Genomic DNA, 22,277 nt, shown 5'->3' with positions numbered 1-22,277 from the left:
CACCCTGTGCTTTCTATACAGCAGCCTGCAATGAGCAGAACAGGAAATCTGCTGCTAAGGTACAATGCACTCTTCCACCACAGGGTGGTGAAAAAAAACAGCTAAAAATCAAAGGTATATCCTCAGCAGAAAGCTGCAGAAAACCTACTCAGAGAAGGGACAGCTGCAATTCAATGCAGGGGATATTAGATAATGAGGCTACAGACAGAACACCAGCAAGGAAACATGCTGTCTTCTGTTACAAGGAGAAGATACAAGTCAGATAACCTACACAGATCAGAAGCAGGGCCTGTATCAGAATATGGCAGAATATTACTGAATCATGTCTGCAGATGAAATCTTCATCAAAATTACAGCATGGAGCTGAGCAAGCAGGGAAGAAAAATACAGAAAAGGAAAACTTTACCTCGGACCTCTGCTGCTCTGGTGAGATCTCACAGGATTCTCAGTGGGTCCTACATAGTCAGCATGAATCAGGCACCATCAAACAATGGCCAGCAAGCACACGTGGGGCAGGGCTTAGGCACCCAAGAAGAGTAACCCCTTGCCCTTTGGACTTCCTATTAGCTCTTGAAATCTCTGCTGCACTGAAGTTTGCCCCACCCTGCCACTCAACCTCATCTATTCTCCAAGGCACCAACCTCTGAGCTTCTGGCTCGTTCTGGAGTAAGGTGGATCTGTCTTTGCAACACAAAGGAGCAATAATTTATTGTACAAAAACTGCAGAAAGTAGAAGACATTACACCTATGCAAAAAACACCTCTGTAGCTGAGGATTTAGGTGCATGACATGATAAATTCAGCCAGTTTCCAATGTGACTACAGCCAGCTAAACTGTCAGAAGCAGGAGATATAGATGTTCTCTCTCAAAGGATGTATTTCTTAATAAAAGGTACCATGCAGAGCTTGCCACATAATCCAGCCTTTGCAACAATACTTTAGGACTTTCAGATTGGTACAGTGTCAAATCCATTCAGGTTTAAGAACTCTTTCAGAAATATTTCAGTATTAGAAGGAAAAGAGCCTGTACAGTCTAAACAGCAGATATGTCCTCTGTCCAAGTCACCCACATTCCTAACCACAGTCAGACTGGAATACCAGCAATGCTGCCGCAAGCATTAGCAATAAAACTTCAGAATTGTTGGTGCAACGGTGTCCAGGGGCAACAACGCTGGGGCCCATGCTTCCTCAGCAGCAGCATGCCAAGGAGCTTCCACACCTTCCAATATGCACTCAGACTAACACAGAAAACTACTCTGCAGCCTCCATATCATCCTCAGATGAACAGCAACACCCTACACCATTTTCACCTCCTCTCTGTATCAGAGGCTGGGGAAGATGCTAAAGCTCAGCCTGTAAAGAGGATCAGCTAGTTTTCCTTTTACCTCCCCACTGCCTGTGTGATGCATATCTTGGAATCAATTCTTTTTAAGAGGTACAAAGCTCAGGTACCCCAGACTTTATGTATCAAACCAAACAGTTTCAAAGGCAAAGTGAAGGACAGCCTTAACTTTGAACAGACCCATGAAGGACACTTCAGCAGTAACAGTGCATTGATGCAAAGCCTGGAGAATGAAGTACTGGCATTCCCAATTTTTAGAAAACAGGCAGAGAAACCAATTCAGAAATCTTCAAACACCTTTTTTCGAAGCACTCCAGCCTAGCCTCAAGTTGGACCTACAAATTTCTTACAAGGGAGAAAGAAAATGCTTTGCAGAAGGTTTACAGTCAGTCTTTTTGATACTTAAATGCTACAAGGGACACATGCGCAGACACATCTGGCTCTTCTCCCTACCACGCTCAGCTTCGAAAGCAAAGTACATGAGCAAACTATTTAGCACTCTTCCTCCTGCCATAAACAGTTTAAAATTCCTGCATGTTGAGTCTTCAAAGTGCTGCTGTGGGAGAAGCAGCGTGACAAGCAGTACTAAATGATAGATCTTGAAAAGTGAAGGATCATGTAACCAGGGCAGATGAGTGACTTACTAGATTCTGATTCTCTGTTTAAAAACAACATGTAAAAATGTGGGCTTTAGGATGGAATGAAGCCTCACAAAGAAGAATGGCTAGAATGGGGCCAGTGCCAAGACAGACAAAAAAGAGCATTAGCAGTCTTGCAGAGAGTACAACCATGTAGTCAAACTCTATGCATAGTTGAATCAGGGTGAGATGGAAGGGAAAAACAGTGATTCAAACCTTAGCCCACTGCTCTTACAGATCAAAATCAATAGTCTGGAGCAATTTCTGTTCTACACTGATCCAGCTGAAATGCAGGTATTTGCACAGTAGATACCTCTAGATAATACATGAGAGAAACCTATCTCCAAAACGTCATTTGTAGATTTTTTAACTACAGTCCGCGTTTCAAAGAAGGATGCGGGCAGGCAGGAGGTAGAAGCACACAGAAATAAACTTCAGCCCTCGCTCTCATCCCTGACAAAAACATACTCTAATCCTAGCTGACATCATTCTAACAAGGTTTTTAAGAAGAGATCACAATGCAGTATTTCCTGATTTTGAAATGCTCCTGACTCTGCAGAGTGTTTTTAAAGAAACGTAACTCCTCTCCAACATGCCTCAGAAATACAGCTGCAGTGAGAGCCCTGCACATGGTCCTGTGGTGGGGACTCCAAAGCATGCTCTCTGAGGTGTGCTCCTTGGAGTCTGCTCAGGGGCAGAAACAAAATAAAGGTGCCTACCCAGGCTGATGCTGTCTCACATCTCTGTCAAACTCCAAAGGTCTCCACAGTCACACAAGACTGGTACCAAGTCTGAGCTAATAGGCTCTACTGAGAGGAAGGTTCAGCACGCTGATCCCTCACATTGCAGCTGTTGGAAAAGGAGCTAGTTTGTACCATGCCAACGTCAAGCCTGGGTACAGCAAACGCACGACTGCCTGCACTTGAGTATAGATTTACTAGCCAAGCTGATAAAAAACCCATACTGCTGGAATTCTCCTTTTCCCCATATCCTCTGTCAAACTTACCAATTTCCATAACACTGCATTTGTTAATACCCATCTCTCATACAGCTAGTGGACCAGCAGCCCCTTTCTCCCGAGTGGAGAAAGCACTGGCACCAACCCTACAGCCCGACTCCAGGTCAGCCCTCTGGCACCCTCCCGCTCTCCTTTCTCCTCATCCATGGGGTAACACTCACTCCGATCCTGCAGCCATGTCGGAGTAGGACGTATCTGGTGTGGTGACTCCCAGAGGGATTGCAATGCTCATGACGCCCGTCGGGGATCACGGAGTCCAGAGGGCAGCGACTGGCCGCTCCGAGGGCGGAGAGGAGCCGCAGAGCCTCGGCCAACACGTCACGGACATGGGGAAACCTACCAGGGTAGAAACAAAGCATTGCATCTCCGTTATGGGGTGAGGTCTCCCTGTATGCCTCTAAAGAAGGCTTTCACAGCAAAGAAAAGCAGAAATAGATTTCCATCAGTGACATGCCACATCATTTTTACTTCATTTTCATATGTAGGGCTAGGGAAGAGGTAGATGGCAGAAGTTTGGAGGGGAGGTTGGGAGTTTTTTACAGTGTTGGACTGACATGCAATGAGCTGCTTTGCCTTAAAGCTGATAATGACAGTTCCCTCCTCCCCCAAGTAAACTTAGGACTAATTATCAGATAAGTAATCTATTAGCTACTTCTGCATATAAGCAGCAGCTGTCACCTATCACCCACAGCCCTCCATCAGCATTTCCTAACTCCTTCCCCAAACAAGCTGCACGCAAAATCCCATCTCTGAGGACAACTAGACAATGCCAGGGTGGACCGAGCTGAAACCTCTCCCTGGAGATCAGCTTGTGCGTGGCATTTGCCAGGCCTACAGCACAGGTGAGTGTGAGCGGCAGAGCAGCCGTTCCCACAGCACCGAGGGCTCCCCAGGGCCACGGTGGCTCAGGGAGCCCTGATACAGCGGCCTCGGCTGTCCCTGACACCTCCCCGCGGCAGAGCCACGTCAGACGCCTGGGGAATGCGGCGGGACCATTGGCTGTGTTCGGGGAGCCGGGTGAGTCACGGCGGCACCGGGGCGCAGCCGCCGGCCGTGAGGGGAAGCCCGGGCTCCACCTTCCCTGCTGACCACAGCGCTTTGTACGGCCGCGAGAGAAATCGCCCATAAACGCGGACTTCCTCGGGTCGGATGGCGGCCGGAGGTGAAATGGGATCAGGTCCTCGTTATGTAAATAGCCCCAGTAACACAGATGAGCATAAAAGAGCTATTATTCTACACAGTTCGAAAGAACCCCCCACAACACAGAGAGAAGCTGCATTTCTGCACGCAGCAAAGGTAGCTTCAAAATCAAACAAAAATGGTGACAACCACCCTCTCTGCACGTTAAACTTTAAGGGCAGCCTTGAATACTTTCCACTGCCTTTCCCTGGCTCCGGCAGCGCAGACAAGCCAGCCTGCTGTCACATGCTCCCCGGCATCTCGGGGCTCTGCCAGCAAACCCTCCTGGGCTACAGAGAGGCCGTGAGCCAAGTTTTCCTGTGGGTAGTGAATTTCTCACAGGGAACTGCCTTTGGACACCACAGTCCAGCCATTGTTTAATACACAAAACCCCCAGAAAGACAAAAACACACACTCACTATAAGGGCAAATGAAGAGTGAGAGTCAGAAAGTTTAAATGCTACATGCTATGTTGCTTTTTCCTGTCTTAAAAGGCAGGCCACTTCTCTTGGCACAAGGAAATACTTTCCTTCTTCAGCATACATCCCTGTGGAAAATCTTTCAGAGAGTATGACAGGCATACAATGAATTACAGAAGTAGCACATAAAAATTTCTAAGTGGTCTATGGCAATTCCCTGTTATGCCCCAAAGCAATGGTCTCACAGGGAGGTGGGAGATGAAAAAGGAAACAGACAGGACTAAGCTCACAAGCAGTTCCAACCCAAGACAGCCCAGTGTCCTTGAGTGTGTTTTCTGGGAAAAAAAATAAAAGGACCTTCCAGAAGTGTTTTATTTACCCTTTCTTGTGCTTGTGACAAGAGTTGTGATTTCTACACTGCCACAAGATGAGACAAACTGCTCCTAAAATACAGCTAAAAGCTACAGACATCAATCCCTGCTTCAACTGAGTCACGTAAAACTCAAGCACAAGGTTAAAAGCAATAAGACAAGTTTCTCAGTGTCTGAAGCATCCTTCCCTTTAAGGATCATGGAAAACTCTTCCTCTCCCCACACCCAGTAATCTTTCTAAATACTTGTTTAAATGTTTTTGCCTCTATTGATCTCATGCCTTTGCCAATGACTGTACCCAGCTGGCAGCAGCGTGACAGTTCAGGATGAATTCCAGGCTCCCGCCTGCCTGTGACTCAGCAGAACTGGAGGATTTCAGATGCAGCTTCTGGACTAGAGAGTCACAGGATACCTGGGCACTCCAGGGGTAACTGGGACAAGTTTTCACCCACTTCTCATAGGAAACCCTCTTTCTATCAGTACTGTACAAATGCTGCTGCACTGATATGGTCTGAACTCCCATTTTTGGGAAGGAGATTACTGGAGAAACATGAAATGGCAAACCAAAAGGTTAAACAAGGCGAATTCCAGTTCACTTTTATGTTGACCCAGCAATACTTGCCCAACTATCACCCATGTTCAGATTTTACTGTTTGGTGCTGCTATTTTATGTGTACTTTCAACTGTGACAATGTGACAACTGAAAATTAATTGCTGAGTCCAACTTCAAGTGCTGTCCAAGACCACATCACCTTCAGGCTACATTACAGTCTGGACTCCATGACACTTGGCCTGCTAACATGCCAACCATCAGCCTGATAGAAAACTCTGCGGTTGAGATCTAGATGTTCACCTACCAAACTGGCCAATTTCCTGTATATTCAATCCCCAAGGTCCTTCCTACCTCTACCCCCAAAAATACAGCTGAAGGAGAAAAAAAACAGAAGTCACACGAAGTTCTCTCTGCTGCCACTGGAAGAAGTTTTACTAAATTCAAAGTCTTAATTCAAATCTAATGAACTTCAGACACAGCACAAATCTGTCTGCCTTACAACACAATTCTTGAAATCAAATGGAAATGGGAATTTTGATGGCCTAACAGGTAGATAATATTTAGCTGGTTTTGAAAGTGCAGCATTTAAAGATATTTTTTCCCCCACATTTGGCACCTACACACCAGCCTCCTTAACCAGTCATACTGGTATAAAGATACTTGGTCTTCCCCAACATCATCAGAACAGCTCAGATGAGCATCCACCCACACAGCCAGCCCAGCTGGGATCCCCAGTTCTCTCTCAGCACAGGTCACATGCCAAGGGACTGAGCCACTGTGAGTGGCTGCCTTGGCTACACTGTGAATATATGTTATTCAGTTATTCCAGGTAAAATCCTGTATTGATAGAAAGGACTGTAATAAATCCAAGCTGGCCAAGCGAAGGTTAAGCAACACCTGCTGCTGTAACAGTGAATTGAATTTTCAGAACTCTGTTTAGGATGCAATGGCTGCAGCACTGCATTGGCTCACTTCCACAGCCAGTGCCATCCACGTACAAATAGAGCAGGTGCAGAAAATTTACTGCTGGAAACTCACTTTATTACTTGTGGTGTTAAAAGTCTGTACTAACAGGGACAATCAAGCATGGTGAGTCAAAGAGCTCACCAGAGCTTCCTCCTTCAAGATGTGGTTGTACCTGTCTTCACTCGTGTCCCAGTCATACAGATACCTCTGGACACCCATGGTGTGCAACATCTGCTGACAGACTCTACAAAGTATTTGTGAGCATCATGAAAAATTCACCTGCAGAGAAAAAACCCCAGGCACAGCCTCACAGATTGCATTTGCTACCTAAATTCAGATTCTATCACCCTTTGGTGCTGCTCAGGTGATGCTGTACAATGTCAGGGGGACAGAACATGTCCCTTGCACCCTCCCACGGTCACAGATTGAAGGGCAAAGCAGTTACCAAGCAGGGGGAGGACAGAGATTCATCCTGTTCCTCTGCAAGGTCAGTGCACATCTGTGAGTCTGTGGCCACAGAGAGCCTGAAATACTTTACCATTGTGCATCCAGTGTCTTATGCATGGCCAAGAAAGACAAAAAGTTAACACTGGTACAACCATATCGTGGACAAACTGACAAAAGCTTTTTCTGATTATGCAAAACTTCAACGTGTGAGCCAGGGCAGGGAGAACAGGGAAATCACCTCTATGTGCAATGATGGCAACCACTTCTTGTTTGCAGATAGTAAAGGACAGACAAGCACTTCCTTTACTTCTCCCCACACTTCCCAACAACTCCAGTTATTGAAGTCCCAAACTGGAAACAGATTCCAGACTTCTGACAACCCAGAATTACTAATGTCTGAACAATAGCCACCATCATCTTCTCTATGCTCAGCAATGGGCCTCTAAGTCACCTACAAAGGATGAGCTCCGTGTATAATGAGTTGCACATTTTTTAAGTTCCCGCACCACTACCAGTCATATCAAATTCAAAGCACTTTCTTCTCCTGCATCTCATACTGCCACAGGCCAGGCCAGAGCTGGTGGAAAACAGGTAACAGCAGCTCTGCCATGCAGCCTTCTTTGGCATCCTCTCAGCCAGCCTCATTCGGGACAGAAACAGCAAGGTCTGATGAGTTCACACTTACACTGTCATCTGCACCAGTGGCAAATCACCTGGCATGTGGAGCAGTGTAACAAGTGTTAGCATCTTAGATCTTCTTCATTCGTCTTTTCCCCTGGAAATTTCAGAATAATCAAAATCTATGGGCCATCTAATGTAAACAGGAACAGCTTCCATTACCATGCTGAAGTAATCCTCTCATCAACCAGTGCCACTCAAATATGTGCACAGTCCACCTGAGTCCAATCAAGCACTCCCTGTACATGCACAAACCTCATGTCAAGGTCAGATCTTTGACAGAAGGGAAAGCACCTTTAGAGCAAACAGAAACAGATCAAGGTTTTCTGTATTTCTGTATTTAACAGTTAGGTAAAAAAAATGCATCAAATTCCCTGAATTTCAGACATGTTGCTCTATAAGGACATCTACACAGACACAGGGGCAGAGCAGATAAATCCTTAAAACATTTAGCTCCAACTGACTGTGAAACAGATTGCTAAAGTACTTGAATTGTGCCTCAATCCACCAATACGAATGCTTAGCTCTGCTCTGAAAACAAGCTGGGTTCACTAAGCAACAAGGAAACAACTGTGCCAGTTTTAAAGAATGAAATATTGATATAAGTATTCACTATTATCATTAGATCCATACATCATCTGCTAGTGGGCTGACAAAGCAAGACAGCAATTCTATCCCACAGGGTCTGGGAGAACTCAGTCCTGGTCTACAACAGAAGGGATGAAAGTAACAGGCAACACTGGAATTCATTACTAGCTATGCATACCATGATAACCAAATTTTTGACAAGTATAGCACAATGGTTAAAGATTTATTTGTCTTAGGCCTTTCTCAAAACTGTCCCCTGGTTTACCGGTATCCAACCATATGCAAAAATAAATGCTTATATGTACATATTTGGTTCAGAGTTCATTTTGCTCTCTGGGATCTAGAAAACCTTGAAAAAACACTGACAAGCTCTTAGAACAAGAATAACAGCATTTTAAAATTGTAAAATGTCAAAAAGCAACAACCCAGTGAGAGCTGTTCCTGCTCATCACACTCACAAGAGCTGGAGTCAAAGATCAGGGAATGGCGAGACTACTGCTTTTAGAATATGGGTGATTTAAAATGCTTTTGGTATCCGTGGGCCTATGCATCAGTCAAGTTGTTCTCTACAAGATATGAAATCATATTAATAATTCCCATTATTCTTGAAGTGCTCCGTGAAAGCACTACACACTACCTCAACATATGTTTATACATACACCTACTTAGCCAACGTTAGCATAATAAAGTTGTTCAGCGAAGGCTATGTAAGCCATTATTAAAACTGAGGTACAAGCAAGTTAAGCTGATTTTGATAAAATTTGGAAACAGATGGAAAGTAAGTAAATTTAATAAAAAAATTAAACTAAGTTTAAGCCATTTTAAGGCAATTTTCACAATATCTATCCACACAATTCCATAATTTTATCTCGTGGAGAAAACATCAATTTTAGTTAAACTCCCCTGTGAACTACACCTTAAAGGACTACCAATAATGAGAGAGCAACTGATAGAAATTAAACCAAGCAGAGAAATTACAAAATGCATAGTCAAGTACTCTTAGCAACTGACCCAGGAGTGCAGAAATTACTTTGAAAAGCAAAAAGAATAACCTCCAAACTTTGCTGCCACTTCAGCAGTCAAGATATTATGCAAACCAAAACAAAATCCTGTTTTTCTTTTGAAATTATTAAAGATTTCAGATACTATGATAAAAAATAGAAGAGAAATTTAGTAAGAGATTAAAAAAAAGGGCAGGTAAGACTTTGTCTCCAGAAATACCTTCTCCTGGACAATTCAATCACATCCTTGACCGTTCAATATCCTCCAGAGGTAAAGATGCCAGACAAGGGGTTTTTTGGACTTTCTTAAAACATCCAATTTGCATCACAGAACCTTACGGTAAGGTTTAATTTCTATTGATTGTAAATTGGTTGAAGAGTCATTCATAAGGCTAATTCCATAAAAATGCCATATTAGAAAGCAGAAGCAAATTACAGAGTAGCAGTGATCCATGGCAGACCAAATTATTCTGAGGTATGTTTATACAGAGGTGGCAGGCACACGCCAGGGAACTTTGCCTGCACCCCACACCAACGAGAAGGGAACTGGCAGCATCTGCATGGTCTGCACACACAGTGTGCTGAGCAGGTGACACAGACAGTGTTTTAAAGGAATGACAACAATGCAATGCAAAAAGGACTATCCCAACCAAGAACGTCATATTAAAGCCCACATAATTTTAAGGGTCATAAACAGAGGAAGTCTTCAAGAAAACATCACAACACTATGAAAATCTGAAATCATCAAAATAAAATTAAATTAATAACAGAAATACTGGAGAAATTCAGAAAAATACCACAGACTCAAAAAGAACCCCTTGCTATGCTAAAAACATTGCTTTACAGTGGCTCTATCTCACAGCATTCCAAGTTGCTGGTGAAGGTGACAAATTCTTCCAATAATGAAGCATTTAAAATTATATTTTTAAATTTAGTATATTTTATTATATTTATTACATTTTACTTTTGCAAATACAGTTCTCTACTATTTTCTGGAAAATATATAGTAATACAAGAGAAAAAAAGGATTACACATAAGGCACCACAGTTGAAGACACAAAAATTATTAAAGTACATGGAATAGGAGAGAGGAAAAATATCCCTTTTCTCTTCCAGTTCCACCAACTTTTGATTTTGTAACAGTCATGGGGCAAAACAATTCTGCAGTGCAGGGAACACATCCTAATTGCTATGCTGGTCTTATACTGTGAGGTTGCTGCTCTCTTTTCCCATGAGGTGAAGGAGAACAGTCAAATGCCTGTATGTCACAAAAATGCAAATAAAAAGGTTCAGAACAGATACTCTGAGATTAAGAGTTTGACAACCAACCTCCAGTGAATCCAGCTGTGGCAGCTGATGTTACTGCTGCGACCGTCTCCTCTAAGTCTTTGCCAAAACAGGTGGCAGGAAGGAAACACTGCCATGTCTCATCAATTGCAGTTGATGCCAAGAAGGCTGGACTACAAGCAGAAACAGGTAAAATATATATTCCCATTTAGACACTGTTCTAAGGGCAATCCATTTCTTCAATGGGGCTGATAACTAGGAACAGCAATATTGGAAACACCACTGCTCAGCCCACCATATATATCCCTATGTTTTCAGGTTTTAAGAGACCTGCCTACACCAAAAAACGGCTACAGATCAAGTAAGACTCAAGATTCATTTAAATAATGTAAATAACATTGGTTCAATCTCAGCAGACCAAAGTGTTTCCTTGTTCTAAATTTTGTTGCTTGTGGATGCAATAGTATTCACATGAATGGTTTCATCCATGCAATTATTAAACTTTTTTAAGTAGACAAACCTTAAATTTAAAAACTTGTCAGACAACCCCCTCACAAAAAGAAAAAAACCTTTAGAGCTTGAAATTGCGTTTTGAAGGTATTTGAGAGAGAAAAGCCTGTACCACATGCAAGGTCAGAGGGAAACTCAGCAATAAAGGGCAATAACCAGGATCAAATCCAAAGCCAGAGAATTACAGTTCCCATGAGAATTCAGACCGTCCAGAGTCACGGGAAGTCGCTGAATATAGAAGGGGAATCAGCAGGATTTACTGGCACAGAGCAGTACCCCAAACTCACAACCTGTGGAAGCCTAACCACTAACAAGTTGCCAGGAGTAGGACTGCAACCTCCAGTCCCAGTATCGGAAAAAAGATTTCTGCATAATCCCACTAAATACTCTCTGCCTGTGCCTCGAGGTCTCGCTGTACGTCCTTTATACATCTATTTAGGGCCTCCACGTGACAAGGCTGCCTGCCCGGCCACTCCCCGCCGGGGCAAACAACCCAGCTTCAGAGGAGACTCCAGCAGCGCCTCCAAGGCAGACGTTGCATCAGCCAGGTGTGCAGGAAGCGGCGGAGAAAAAGCAGCTGTTGACGAGGGGGCTGTCGGACGGAGGCCGCTTCAGGAATCTCATGGAAAGGACGACAGGAAGGAGAGAGACACTCCGCACACAGAACAAGCTTCATCGGCTTCAGAAAGCCTTTGTGCTGGGGCTCCGGACCTGGCCTTTCTCCCAGAGATGATGCAACACTAAGGAACAAAGTCTGTGCCAGAGAAAACTATTCACAGGCTATGCAGATGGCAAGGCAGCCAAAGGCTCTGGGATCAAAACATGCCAGAGTCCCCCAGGGCCGGCAAGCCCCCCCAGGCCTTCCTTCGTGCCCCCAGGATTGTCCATTTCACACTGCAGCCTCGCTCCTAGCACGACCCCGGCTTAAGGCAGAATGAAGAACTTGGCAATGGAGAGAAAGAAGTAAAAAAAAAAAAAGGTGTTTTAAAGTCCTGCAAAAATCACAGCCCTTTCTCTGATCTGTTGGGAGGGAAGAGATGGGGAAGAGACTGAGCTCAAAGCCTCCAATCTCCCACACAGGGATCCTCCCATCACCGCGGCTTGCCAGCGCACGCCTGAGCTCCCCAAACACGTAGGGCAGCTCTGTGCTCGCCGGCAGCCTCGGCCTGCTCTCACACATAGGAAACCACGCAGGGACTGCCGGGGCAGCCATGGCAACATCACACAGTGTGGCAATTATGGAGCCGCAGCTCCCACGCGAAGGTTCAGCCCTGCTTTCCATTACAGGACTCGTTTTGACCCTTCGCCCCTGCCCAAACCATCACCGAGTGCCATTCCAGCTCCAACCAGGCCTCTGTGGTTTGTGACTGGCAAGTTTTGCAGCCTTGCACCTGGGCTCGAGATCACACAAATACATTTTTCTCCACGTTGTAAGGAAGTTACTCCAGGCTTGTGTAACGCTCTTGAGCCGCGTTCCACAAACACCGGTCTGTCCGACGGGCCTCGAGTGAGAAACCGGGTGACAAAATCACCTGCAACCTGTGCTGCACATGGCAAGAGTCAGATCCATTACCGAGCTACATAATCACTGTTAGGCATTAAAATCCAGTGAATTTTACAGGATTTTGGCAATATTCCCACGTTGACACATTTCAAGGCTCAGTCCACTGCACTGTCCCCTTCTCAGGGACATCTTTCTAGGAGACATCACCAACTATAGCACTTGCCCAGGACCTGGTGCCCAGTTGCACTTGTGGTCATGTAGGATGGTTCTGGGACGCCTAGCAAATTCACACATTTCTGGCAGATGTGCTTTTCCCAGCCCAATACCTGTTAGAGAGCAGACTGAGTCAGTAGGACAGTGGTGGAGAGCACACATGAGGCCCAAAGGCAGCATCAGCCAAAAACCCTTAGCTCCCCTTCTGGGGCTTCCAACCACTCAGTGATGCTGAACAATGTCCAAGAGATGTTCTTTATCATGTTTCACTTTTATGGATGAGTTGCATCTCACATTATATGGTATTTTGGCACTGGTAAGATATGCACTGGTCCCAAAATGCAGGTACTACTGACTCGGCATGCCCCAGCTCCATGTAGAGAGGATGTTCACCCAGTAGTCAGATTTACAGAATAAGACAGCAGCCAGCAATACATTGGCCCAATCAGATTTAAGGAATATAATTTTTTAAAAGTTATTTTGGTATGTTTTTTTGTAAAACAATATAATCACCGACTTGCTCTTACAATCACAGAGAAAAGGGTCTAATGCTTATTCAGGAAACTCCCAAATACCTGCTTCCTAACTGCTGGCAAGAAATGCAAAGCTTGGCGAGACAGTGCTGAGAGCTATGATCACTTTTTTGAATAGCCCATTTTTTTATTAACAAGATAAAAAGCAGATAATCCAGTTGAGCACATTTTCAAAGTAAATGCAGATGACCAGAAATTAGCAGTCAAACACCTGCAACCAGTGACTGAAAAAGACAAAAATCACTTAAACCTGATTTATTTCTGATGACTTGCACATAAATTAGTAATTTCTTCCTTTGAGAAGAGCACAGCACACCATCAACCACCTTAACTGCTTGTGGGTGGTAACACAGGAGCATTGACATCAAACAGTTGGCCAGGAGTGCTCACCTAGAGCTCACACGAAAGCGATGCTGAGTGAGTGGTTCTATAACACATCTCTGTAATGCTATCTGCTACCTCCATCTTTTTTGAATGTTGAATTACGAGCAGAGTAATACATTCAGGGTATTTTTCATGATTATCATAAATGCAACTAAGCACATGTATGTACAACCACAGGATGAAACAAAGAGGTTGAAATGCGAAAAGTTGCTCAGGCTGAACAGACTGACAGACCTTCTCCAGCAGGTCCTCTCCATCAGCCTCCTGATGCTGTGGAGAGGGGGACAGTGACACATCTGAGAGGGAAGGCAAGAAGAGGGAGATCTCCCTACTCTTAAACTGAGCCCTCAGAACCTCTTCTGTGTGCAGCTGTGACTTCTTCCTGCAAGCTGCTCCTGCAGGTTAAGGCAGACAGGGCTGTCTGGACAAGGTGAGTAGCAGGGGTTGCTGCACTTGATCTCGAAGCTGGAGGTCTTTGCTTTGTGCTGTGTAGTGCCCCAACACGTTCCTGCAGTTTGCTATCCCTCTAGCCCTAAGCAAGGAAACTTCCAGCTGCCAGACAACTTCTTTCCCACCTCAGAAACAGCACAATTTTTGTGACAAATTAATAGAAAATGTTCAGAAAATGGTCAGCTGCCTTTTCTTCCATAGGACATAGAAGCATTTTCTTACTGCACAGCTGCAGAGGTGACAGCAATGGGGCTCCTCCCTGACTGGACCTGGAGGAGGAAGAGAGGAGAGGCAGGAATGCAGCCACACAGGAGAAAAGAGCAGCCCGGGTAGCTCAAGGTCCTCCTCTGCACAGGCAAGGACGAGCATGCACTCAGGCAGAACCAACCGGGAGAGCTCCACCTGCACAAAGCAGCAGATTTTGAGAGCTACCAGAAGGGAATTTAAGAGCTCTGCATGTCTGCAAAGGCATCTGGAACAAGGTAATCTATGGAAATACAGAAACTTGGCAGCCGTCAAGGGAGTGGTGGAATGCACAACTGCAAATAAAAAGTAGAAGCATGATCTGGAGCCATTACCAAACTGAGTCACTCAATTCCCCAGGTGAAGTTACAATGTGATGGACAAGTAGAATTGCTAAAGTACTCTCATTTGGACAGCATGAAAACCAGCAAACAAGTGCCATCAGAACACCACTTCTTACAATTATTTGTTTCAAACACAAATAAACTTTCTGAACAAGTCCAGTTAACTTGAGAGAGAGACAATGTCCTACATTCATTTAAGAATGAAACCTACCAGGAGAGTTTGTGCTTACTCTCAGAAGAATTATAATCATATTGCCATTGTGCAATTTTTTTCATACTGTTTCTAAAAAAGGATGAAAAAGATTTACAGACTTCTGCTGCGGCCAACCGGAATGCAGGAATGCTCATCTGAATACCGTGAGTGTACACAGTTACATCAGGGCTTCTCTGTAGGGGCTTTCAGAAAGCCTTAACCATATCTTAAACATCTGAAGCAACACAGTATGGGAAAGAGCTGCGTTCCAGTGATGCAGACCACAAAGCATTAAATTTCAGAGTTCCCTTCACATCTCATGTGTGTTATGCAAGGCAGTATTCTAGCACCAGCTTAACTATTTCTCCTCTAAATTCATCTTAATTTCATGATCTTGGCTGTGACTGCAAGTTCATGTACCTGAGCTTGCACCAACTGATCATGGGGCAAAATCTCCAAAGATTCTTAAACTCCAGTGTCAGGAAAGGCATATTATCATAATTTTAAAAAATAAATTGCCATGTATTTTCTCCAAAAATAACTAAGTTGGGCCTTTCGTAAAAGACTAAGATGAATGTTTGCTCCTTTCCCCTTGCCTGTAAACAAATCCGATGTTTAATTACTATCATTGCTAAAAAACTGTACTTCAAAATTGAATTTGTCTAACCTCAGTTGATATTGCTGTCTTTGTCAGCAAATCTCACAAGTCCTTTTACAGAAAGATCAAGTCCTCTCTCAATTGTCTTTTCAATAAGCTGAGTAAGTTGAGCTCCTTTAAACCTCACATCATGAGGCTTATTTTCCAGTCCCTGGATCATTTCTGCAGCTGTCCTTTGAATTCCCTCCTAATACACTGGCATTCTTCTTGAAGCATGGAAAGCAAAATTCAATTCCAGTATCAGTCTCAACACTGCTGTGTTTATAAGATTACTTATTTTGCTTCACATTCCTTTCCCCCACTTTTTTCCCCCTCCTCTTCAATATGTCCAGGAATCACATTAACACTTTTAAATAAAATAATGGCCCAAGTACAATGTAGAGGCAACAAGCTGTAAAGACCTTAGAGCCCTTTGAGCTACTGCTTTCCAAGACGCTGTTTCACAATTTATAGGTGGGTCTGCTGTTTTGATAACAGATGCATCACCTTGCATCTGGATGGATTCACATCTTTTGTTGAAATGTGGCAAAACAATTCAGAGATCCCTAAATATACTTTATTACCCACTAGCACCTCTCTAGAGATCAAGAATCATCAAATATTTTATGCTATGCAGATAAAAAGAATCTAAAGAACAGTGAATTAAAATCTGATTTCATCTCATAAACATCTATAAAGTTAGGTGTGTCCTTGCCAAGTTCCAGTCTCAGATATTTCAGGTCTCCACTGTTAATGCAATTTCTCCAGCACAAACATTTCTAGTATCAGAATATGGCCTTCTTCCTCCTATCTTTTGCCCTCTCCACCTAAAACAGGCATGTTTCCCTAGACCTCCTACACCCAGTCTTGCACTCAACCGCTGAATAATCCAGATTTGAAGGGACCACTGAAAGTTAAACTGACTGGAACACTATCTCCCTACCCCCAAAGCAGGGGCCAACTTGGAGCAGTTGCTCAGGGCATTGCTCATTTCTTCTCCAGGGCCACTAAGTCTTTGCGTAACTATGTATTTTAAGGCCAAAAATAACCTTCTGATGATCTGACTTTCCACCTAACAAAGAATGGAAAATCTCACCTAGTCATTTTTACACTTGGCATTGCAGCTTACATGAGAGCTAGGCCATGTTTGTCAAGCACAGCCTGAAAAACAATATATGGATTTACCACAAAAATCATGCAATGCACTGCAGCCTTGAGGTCCCCAAGCAGCATCAACCCAAGCCATTAAGTCTTCACAGTGAGCACAGTGTACTTGTAGTTCTTATGAAAAAAACTGTAGAACTTTTTTTTTTAGAACTAAAACTACATCAAACACTTTCTCAGAAGCCTTTGAAGAATGGCTCCAACTACCCAAGTGAAGCACAGCTCCAAGTACCCCTCCTAAGGAGATCTTCCCTTGCATACATATGTGACTGAAGATGCCAGTTTCCCCAGTTTCATGAAATGTGTATTAATGGGAAATGTATTGGCAGAATTTTAAAAGTCATCTTCCATGTCCACAGTCATAAGATTAATCAACACCTCTCTTTATCAATACATTTATTTAACAACACACTCAGCAGTGTTGTTGTTGCTGTACAACATCAGTTTTCTCGACTACCTAAACAAGGCTGTCCATCATCCCTTAACTAGCACAGAGTATCTCTCAACTCACACATGCCAGCTCCTACAAAGCTTACAAGTTCCTGCTTGTCACTAAGAAAAATCTCCCCCACCCCTCCAAAACCTCCATAATTATATAAACAAAGGACCTGTGTGGAAATACATTTATCCATATAAAAGCATTTCATAATAGTCAAGTTATCCCCTTTCCTTGAAGAACAGCTATGTGAAATCCAAGTGACTAAGAGCAGGACTCCATGTAATGCAACTGCGGGAACTACTACACTGAAATTAGTAACATTAGCCAAGATCCTGTGATCTCCTCACCTTACATTCTTCCTCAAACATCAATTTTTGGCCCTGTCAGAGATGAACAAAACCTTCAGTCTGATTCAAGAGTCACCCCTGTTCTCACATTACGTTCCCTGCTCTCCTGTCTGGAATTATTAGTGCTGTATTCTCTGCCAACAGCAAGGAATCTCTTTAAGCTTGAAAAAAATGTGGAACAGAATAAAATAAAAAAAATCCCATCACATAAGTAAATGAGGCTTGACAGTATGATGGATGCTGCAGGTTCCCAAGTATGAAGGTACTCCTAAGATGATGCCTTGCGCCTGTTACAGCTTCACATCTTCACATAAGCATAAAAGGTTTGCCGCATTCAGGAGGGAGATGCTCAACTATTTAGACTGGATGCATTTTATATAAGACTGAAGATGACTAAGTCACAGCTGGACAGATTATGTTCTAGAAACAAGTTACTTGTTCCTCCCTGTACCTTAAACAACAGCATTTCCTCATCTGCATCTTTTCTCCTTTCTCTTTCAAACATAAGACATTGAATTCTCACAAGAAAAAAAAAGCAACAGCCTGGAAATATTCAGAGCAATGTGCTTTAACCAAAAGGAATTTCACATGCACCACTCATAGGGCTAATTTGATTTTGTCATTATGGAAAAACTGAGAACTATCGAGACCTCAGCTGGGTAAGAGTTGGATAGGAGAATGATCTAAACACAGAAGGAAAACAGCACAGACAGGAATTATCTTCCTGAGTAATGCAGATACATTTTGTGCACACTACATATCCAAACACAGTTTGCCAAAGTACTCTGAAGGCCCCTTTACATAGCTTATCAGTCCTGTGGCTACAAATCAGTAGCAGCATTGTTCATAACCCAAACTACCTTGGAGCATTACAAAGCTAGTGAAAACAGGCAGGGAGAACACCCTGGCTCATACTACCATGCCTGCCCATCATTAACTCACACAGATGTTTTCACCTGTATCCACTACGTAATGCACTCCCCACCACACCTACTAACAGCAGTATTAAAACCACTGACAGCTTTACTGAAAGAAAGTGAAGGTACATAGAGAGGAACACAACACTACAGAACACGGACATGTAGGCAGAGGTGATGACTGGTGTGGGTGAGAGAGCCACCTAAAACTGCAATTTGCACCACTAGACCAAAAGCCAAAAACACCCCCAAACCAAATATGTTGTACCTCCACACTGCTTATAAGATGTCCTATGCAAGTGGTTGTTTGTGCCTTAATATTTTTATCAGTAAAATCAAAATACCACTCCTGAGATGTCACATACAGTGTTTCTAGACATGAAAGCCAGGGCTGTACCTAGCTCTAAGCAGAACAGGAGTGGGGGCCCTTCATCTTGCCAGCATTTTATCTTGAACTTTCAGGGTGAAAAACATTTCAGCCACTGGCCATTTCACACATTTCATTCCTGGTCAGTAAAAGCTAAGGACCCACACACATATCCTGGGAGAAAAATGTCAGACTTCAAAAATCAGCAATGATCAGTGTAACTGCAGAGATTTTAACCTAAGCTAAATGATACCTTTTCAGTACTAACAGAATTTCATAGAAAGTCCAATTGTTTACGACAAATTTCTACATTTTAAAATCATGTACCATTTCAGTAACAACCATCTCTCAATAACTTCAGCAAAAAGTTTCCAACATTTTTTAAATATGTGTCAAAGCTACTTTTTTCCTCCTTCACAACCTACTCTTCATGTGAAACTGAAAATTTTAGAATTCCTTTCAAGTATTGCCTCAGCCCAGTGACTCTCATGGGAACAGACGGCTTCACTATTACTCAGAAAAAGGAATGATGCCTAAATTCTGACACTGGAAGAGCAACAGAAAGCTACAAACTTTGCTTACAAGAACAGCCTGCTCCCCATCCATCTCTGCTGTGAGACACTGTTTAAAAACTGTTAAAAAAATTTTCAAGTGAAGGATTTCACAGAGAGGAACCTGGTTACACTTTCATACAGTTCTGCAAAAACCAGAGAACTTACATGAACATTTGGACATCCCATTTCATTCTCCCTGGGATTCAACACGTGTGATTCAACAAATTTCTGCTGACCAGTCTCAAGCTGACAGTCCCAAGCTACACCCAAGAGAGGCTTAACTAATGACTGCAGGTTTCAATGCATAGTCTCACTTTTAGAACATGCTAGTGCTTTATTCTTTATTAATTTATTACTGCTGTCTGCACATGTAAGACTTAGAAATGCAGGAGCAGGAAACAGGAACTGTGACACATCAATTTCAACTCTTATGTTGTTCCATGGCAGCCTGTGGGGAAAGTATTTTCCCAGTTTGTGAGTTTTTAATCTTCTTACAAATTCTGTACCTGAACATTTCATAAAAGATACTTTGAACCTGCAGTGGCCAAAAAGAATCCACCAGAGATCAAACCTGTATTGTCAGATGCAAACACTTCTGTGCTCAGTTTCTTGACTTTTGAGTGACCCACACCATGCTCCAAGTGTTTCAGGAGCTAAGCTGAAAGCAACAAGCACCACTCTCAGCAGCACTAATGGTGATTTCCACAGGTGTGAAAAGAATGCCAACAGCCTTGAGACTTGGGCATCCAAGTGCCTCCCACCTCAGGCAGAGCAGGCAAGAAACAGCCCTTCCAAACAGCACCACTGCAGGGCAGAGCTAAGGTACTTCCTTTGCCTATCTCACAAGTCACAGCTTTAACCTCAGCAGAGATCTTCCTACTGATAAGAGACATATCTAAAGAGACAGATTTGGGATGGCATACCCCAAAAGGCAACGTCCTAGTATAACTTTCCACCTCCTGCCCAGCCTGTCACAGATAAATGATGTGTTCCAAGCCTGAGTCCTTAGCCTGGGGCATGGGTGGGGAGCAGACACAAGCACTCAGATGGAGTCCCCAGAGCTCTCCTGACACATCACCCCAGTGCTCACCTGGGCGTTCAGCTCCACGCTGCAAAAACTCACAACTGCTGTCGGCTGTAAAGACAAGGCAGCACATACACTCTGCTTGGTTCCCTTATGGCAAAATGATTGATTTGGGGCTATTTGCAAATGTTTTCATTAAATAAAAGATTGCCCTTGCAACAGATGAGATTTCTTGCTTATGAGACATACTGCTCACACCCATCATGAATTTTTTTTGCACAGCAATACGCATTTGGAGATGTCATGACATGCTAACATTTAAATACCTTTATTCAAACACAAACAGCCAAAATGCTGCCTCAAGTTCTGTTAGACCAAGTAGTCTCACTAGGTATGAGACAAAGCCTCAGCTCAGTGAGCAGACAGATCAGCACACAGGATCTGTAGTGCACAGACAATTGCTTTATTTCAAATTTGCTATAACCAAGTTTTCCATATTAAAGAAATAGGATTGAAGTTTCTGCTGCAACTGACCTTGGCTGAATTACATTTTTGTGTTGTTCCAGTCATACTCTATATTTTCAGTGAAGTTATATGGAATTCACACCATGATCTTTTTTTATACATTTGACAGTGTATCTTCAGTAATTTATAATTTTCTGTGCACCTTGATATTTCATTACCCGTAACAACTGGCAAGCAAATACAAAACAAAGACTTTCTAATTCTGAGGTAAAAAAAAATGAATATATATATATATAAGAAGCATTGTGTGGTGCATTTACTTACACAGATTCATAATATTTTTATACTAATTAACTTTTTGCCATCTTCCAAAATGAGCCATCACTCCAGCTTTCAGCTGTACTGACTTTCTGCAACAGTATACCTACAATATTTTGCTGGTTTGAAACAGTTAAGCCCCAAGTTTAGGCTGTAACACTTCTCCACCATCACAGATCAAGCCTACATTAAAACTCACATCTGACCAGCTTCTCAAACAAACAAGAACAGATGAAGGCAAGACTACATCACCAATTTTCAAGCAGGGAGCTAAGGGTTTGTCTACATAAAGCGCTCCACACACAATGATCAAGGGCACAAACTCAGGACCCGGCACAGGTTCGTCAGCATGCAGGGATGGTGGCTCACTCTCCTTTCAGAGGAGTGTGAACTTGCAGGGGACAGCCTGAGCTGGCCGTGCTGGGCGCGGCACCAAAAGGCGGAGACCCTGTTCCCCTTCTCCGGTCCCCACCACATCCTCTGCACTTCCACCCATATGCTCTCCCCTATTTATTTTGTGAGGGCTCTGGATGCCTGACAAGTCTCTCAGTGAGCCAGTTCAGTTCACTATCTTGGCAAAAAAATAATCTAGCAAAACCCAAAACATAAAATAACCCCAACACAGCTTTCTGCTGGGTTAGCAAACTGGAGGAGTTCAGAAAAGGAATCCAGCAGGAACCAGAGCTGGCAGGCAAAAAAGGCAGAACTCCCCGTTGGGCGAGAGAGCAAGGGGGAACAAAACTTCCCCCATTCAGCAGCAGAGCAGTTGGATATGCTCAGCTGTCTCATGTAACTTCACCCGGAGTAACCTCGCTCGCAGGGTGCAGTTCTGCAATAGTTTCAAGCTGACTTCAGCTGGCACGGCTTCAGCGCAGCCTCCCCATCCCTCCCTGCACTGGTGCTAACCTGACCCCACAGTCAAGCAGTTCAGGCAGAAGCCAGCAGAAAACTCTTCCTTTCAAAAATGAAATGCACTTGTTTTCTGAATGGTAATCTTCCTGAATAGTTCACTACTGGGGCAGGCATGGGCCAGAAGAGAGGCAAAGGTGACATTGGGAAGAACAGGGCTGTCAGCCTGAGCTGCCATAGAACACTGCTGTGCACCAAAAACCTGCACAAAGCTGTACAGTGAATATACTGTGTGTCACGAACACCCATTCCAGTTTAACACACAAATTTCCATAT

At 43.5% G+C, this 22,277-nt stretch overlaps 1 protein-coding gene across 2 annotated transcripts in view; it reads right to left on the bottom strand.

Annotated features, from left to right (window-relative positions):
- SETD5 (SET domain containing 5) overlaps positions 1-22,277 on the bottom strand; it is a 65,509-nt gene that overhangs the window by 36,297 nt on the left and 6,935 nt on the right. For both annotated transcript variants that reach the window (XM_030956427.1, XM_030956426.1), the window contains exon 2: positions 3,159-3,333. In XM_030956427.1, the coding sequence (XP_030812287.1) occupies positions 3,159-3,229 (71 nt within the window). In that variant the 5' untranslated portion in view covers positions 3,230-3,333. The remainder of the gene's footprint in view (positions 1-3,158; positions 3,334-22,277) is intronic.

This window comes from Camarhynchus parvulus, chromosome 12 (genome assembly GCF_901933205.1).
Source record: "Camarhynchus parvulus chromosome 12, STF_HiC, whole genome shotgun sequence".
Taxonomy (NCBI): Eukaryota; Metazoa; Chordata; class Aves; order Passeriformes; family Thraupidae; genus Camarhynchus; species Camarhynchus parvulus.
Note: the sequence above shows the minus strand (reverse complement) of the source record. Positions and strands in the feature narration are given on the sequence as shown.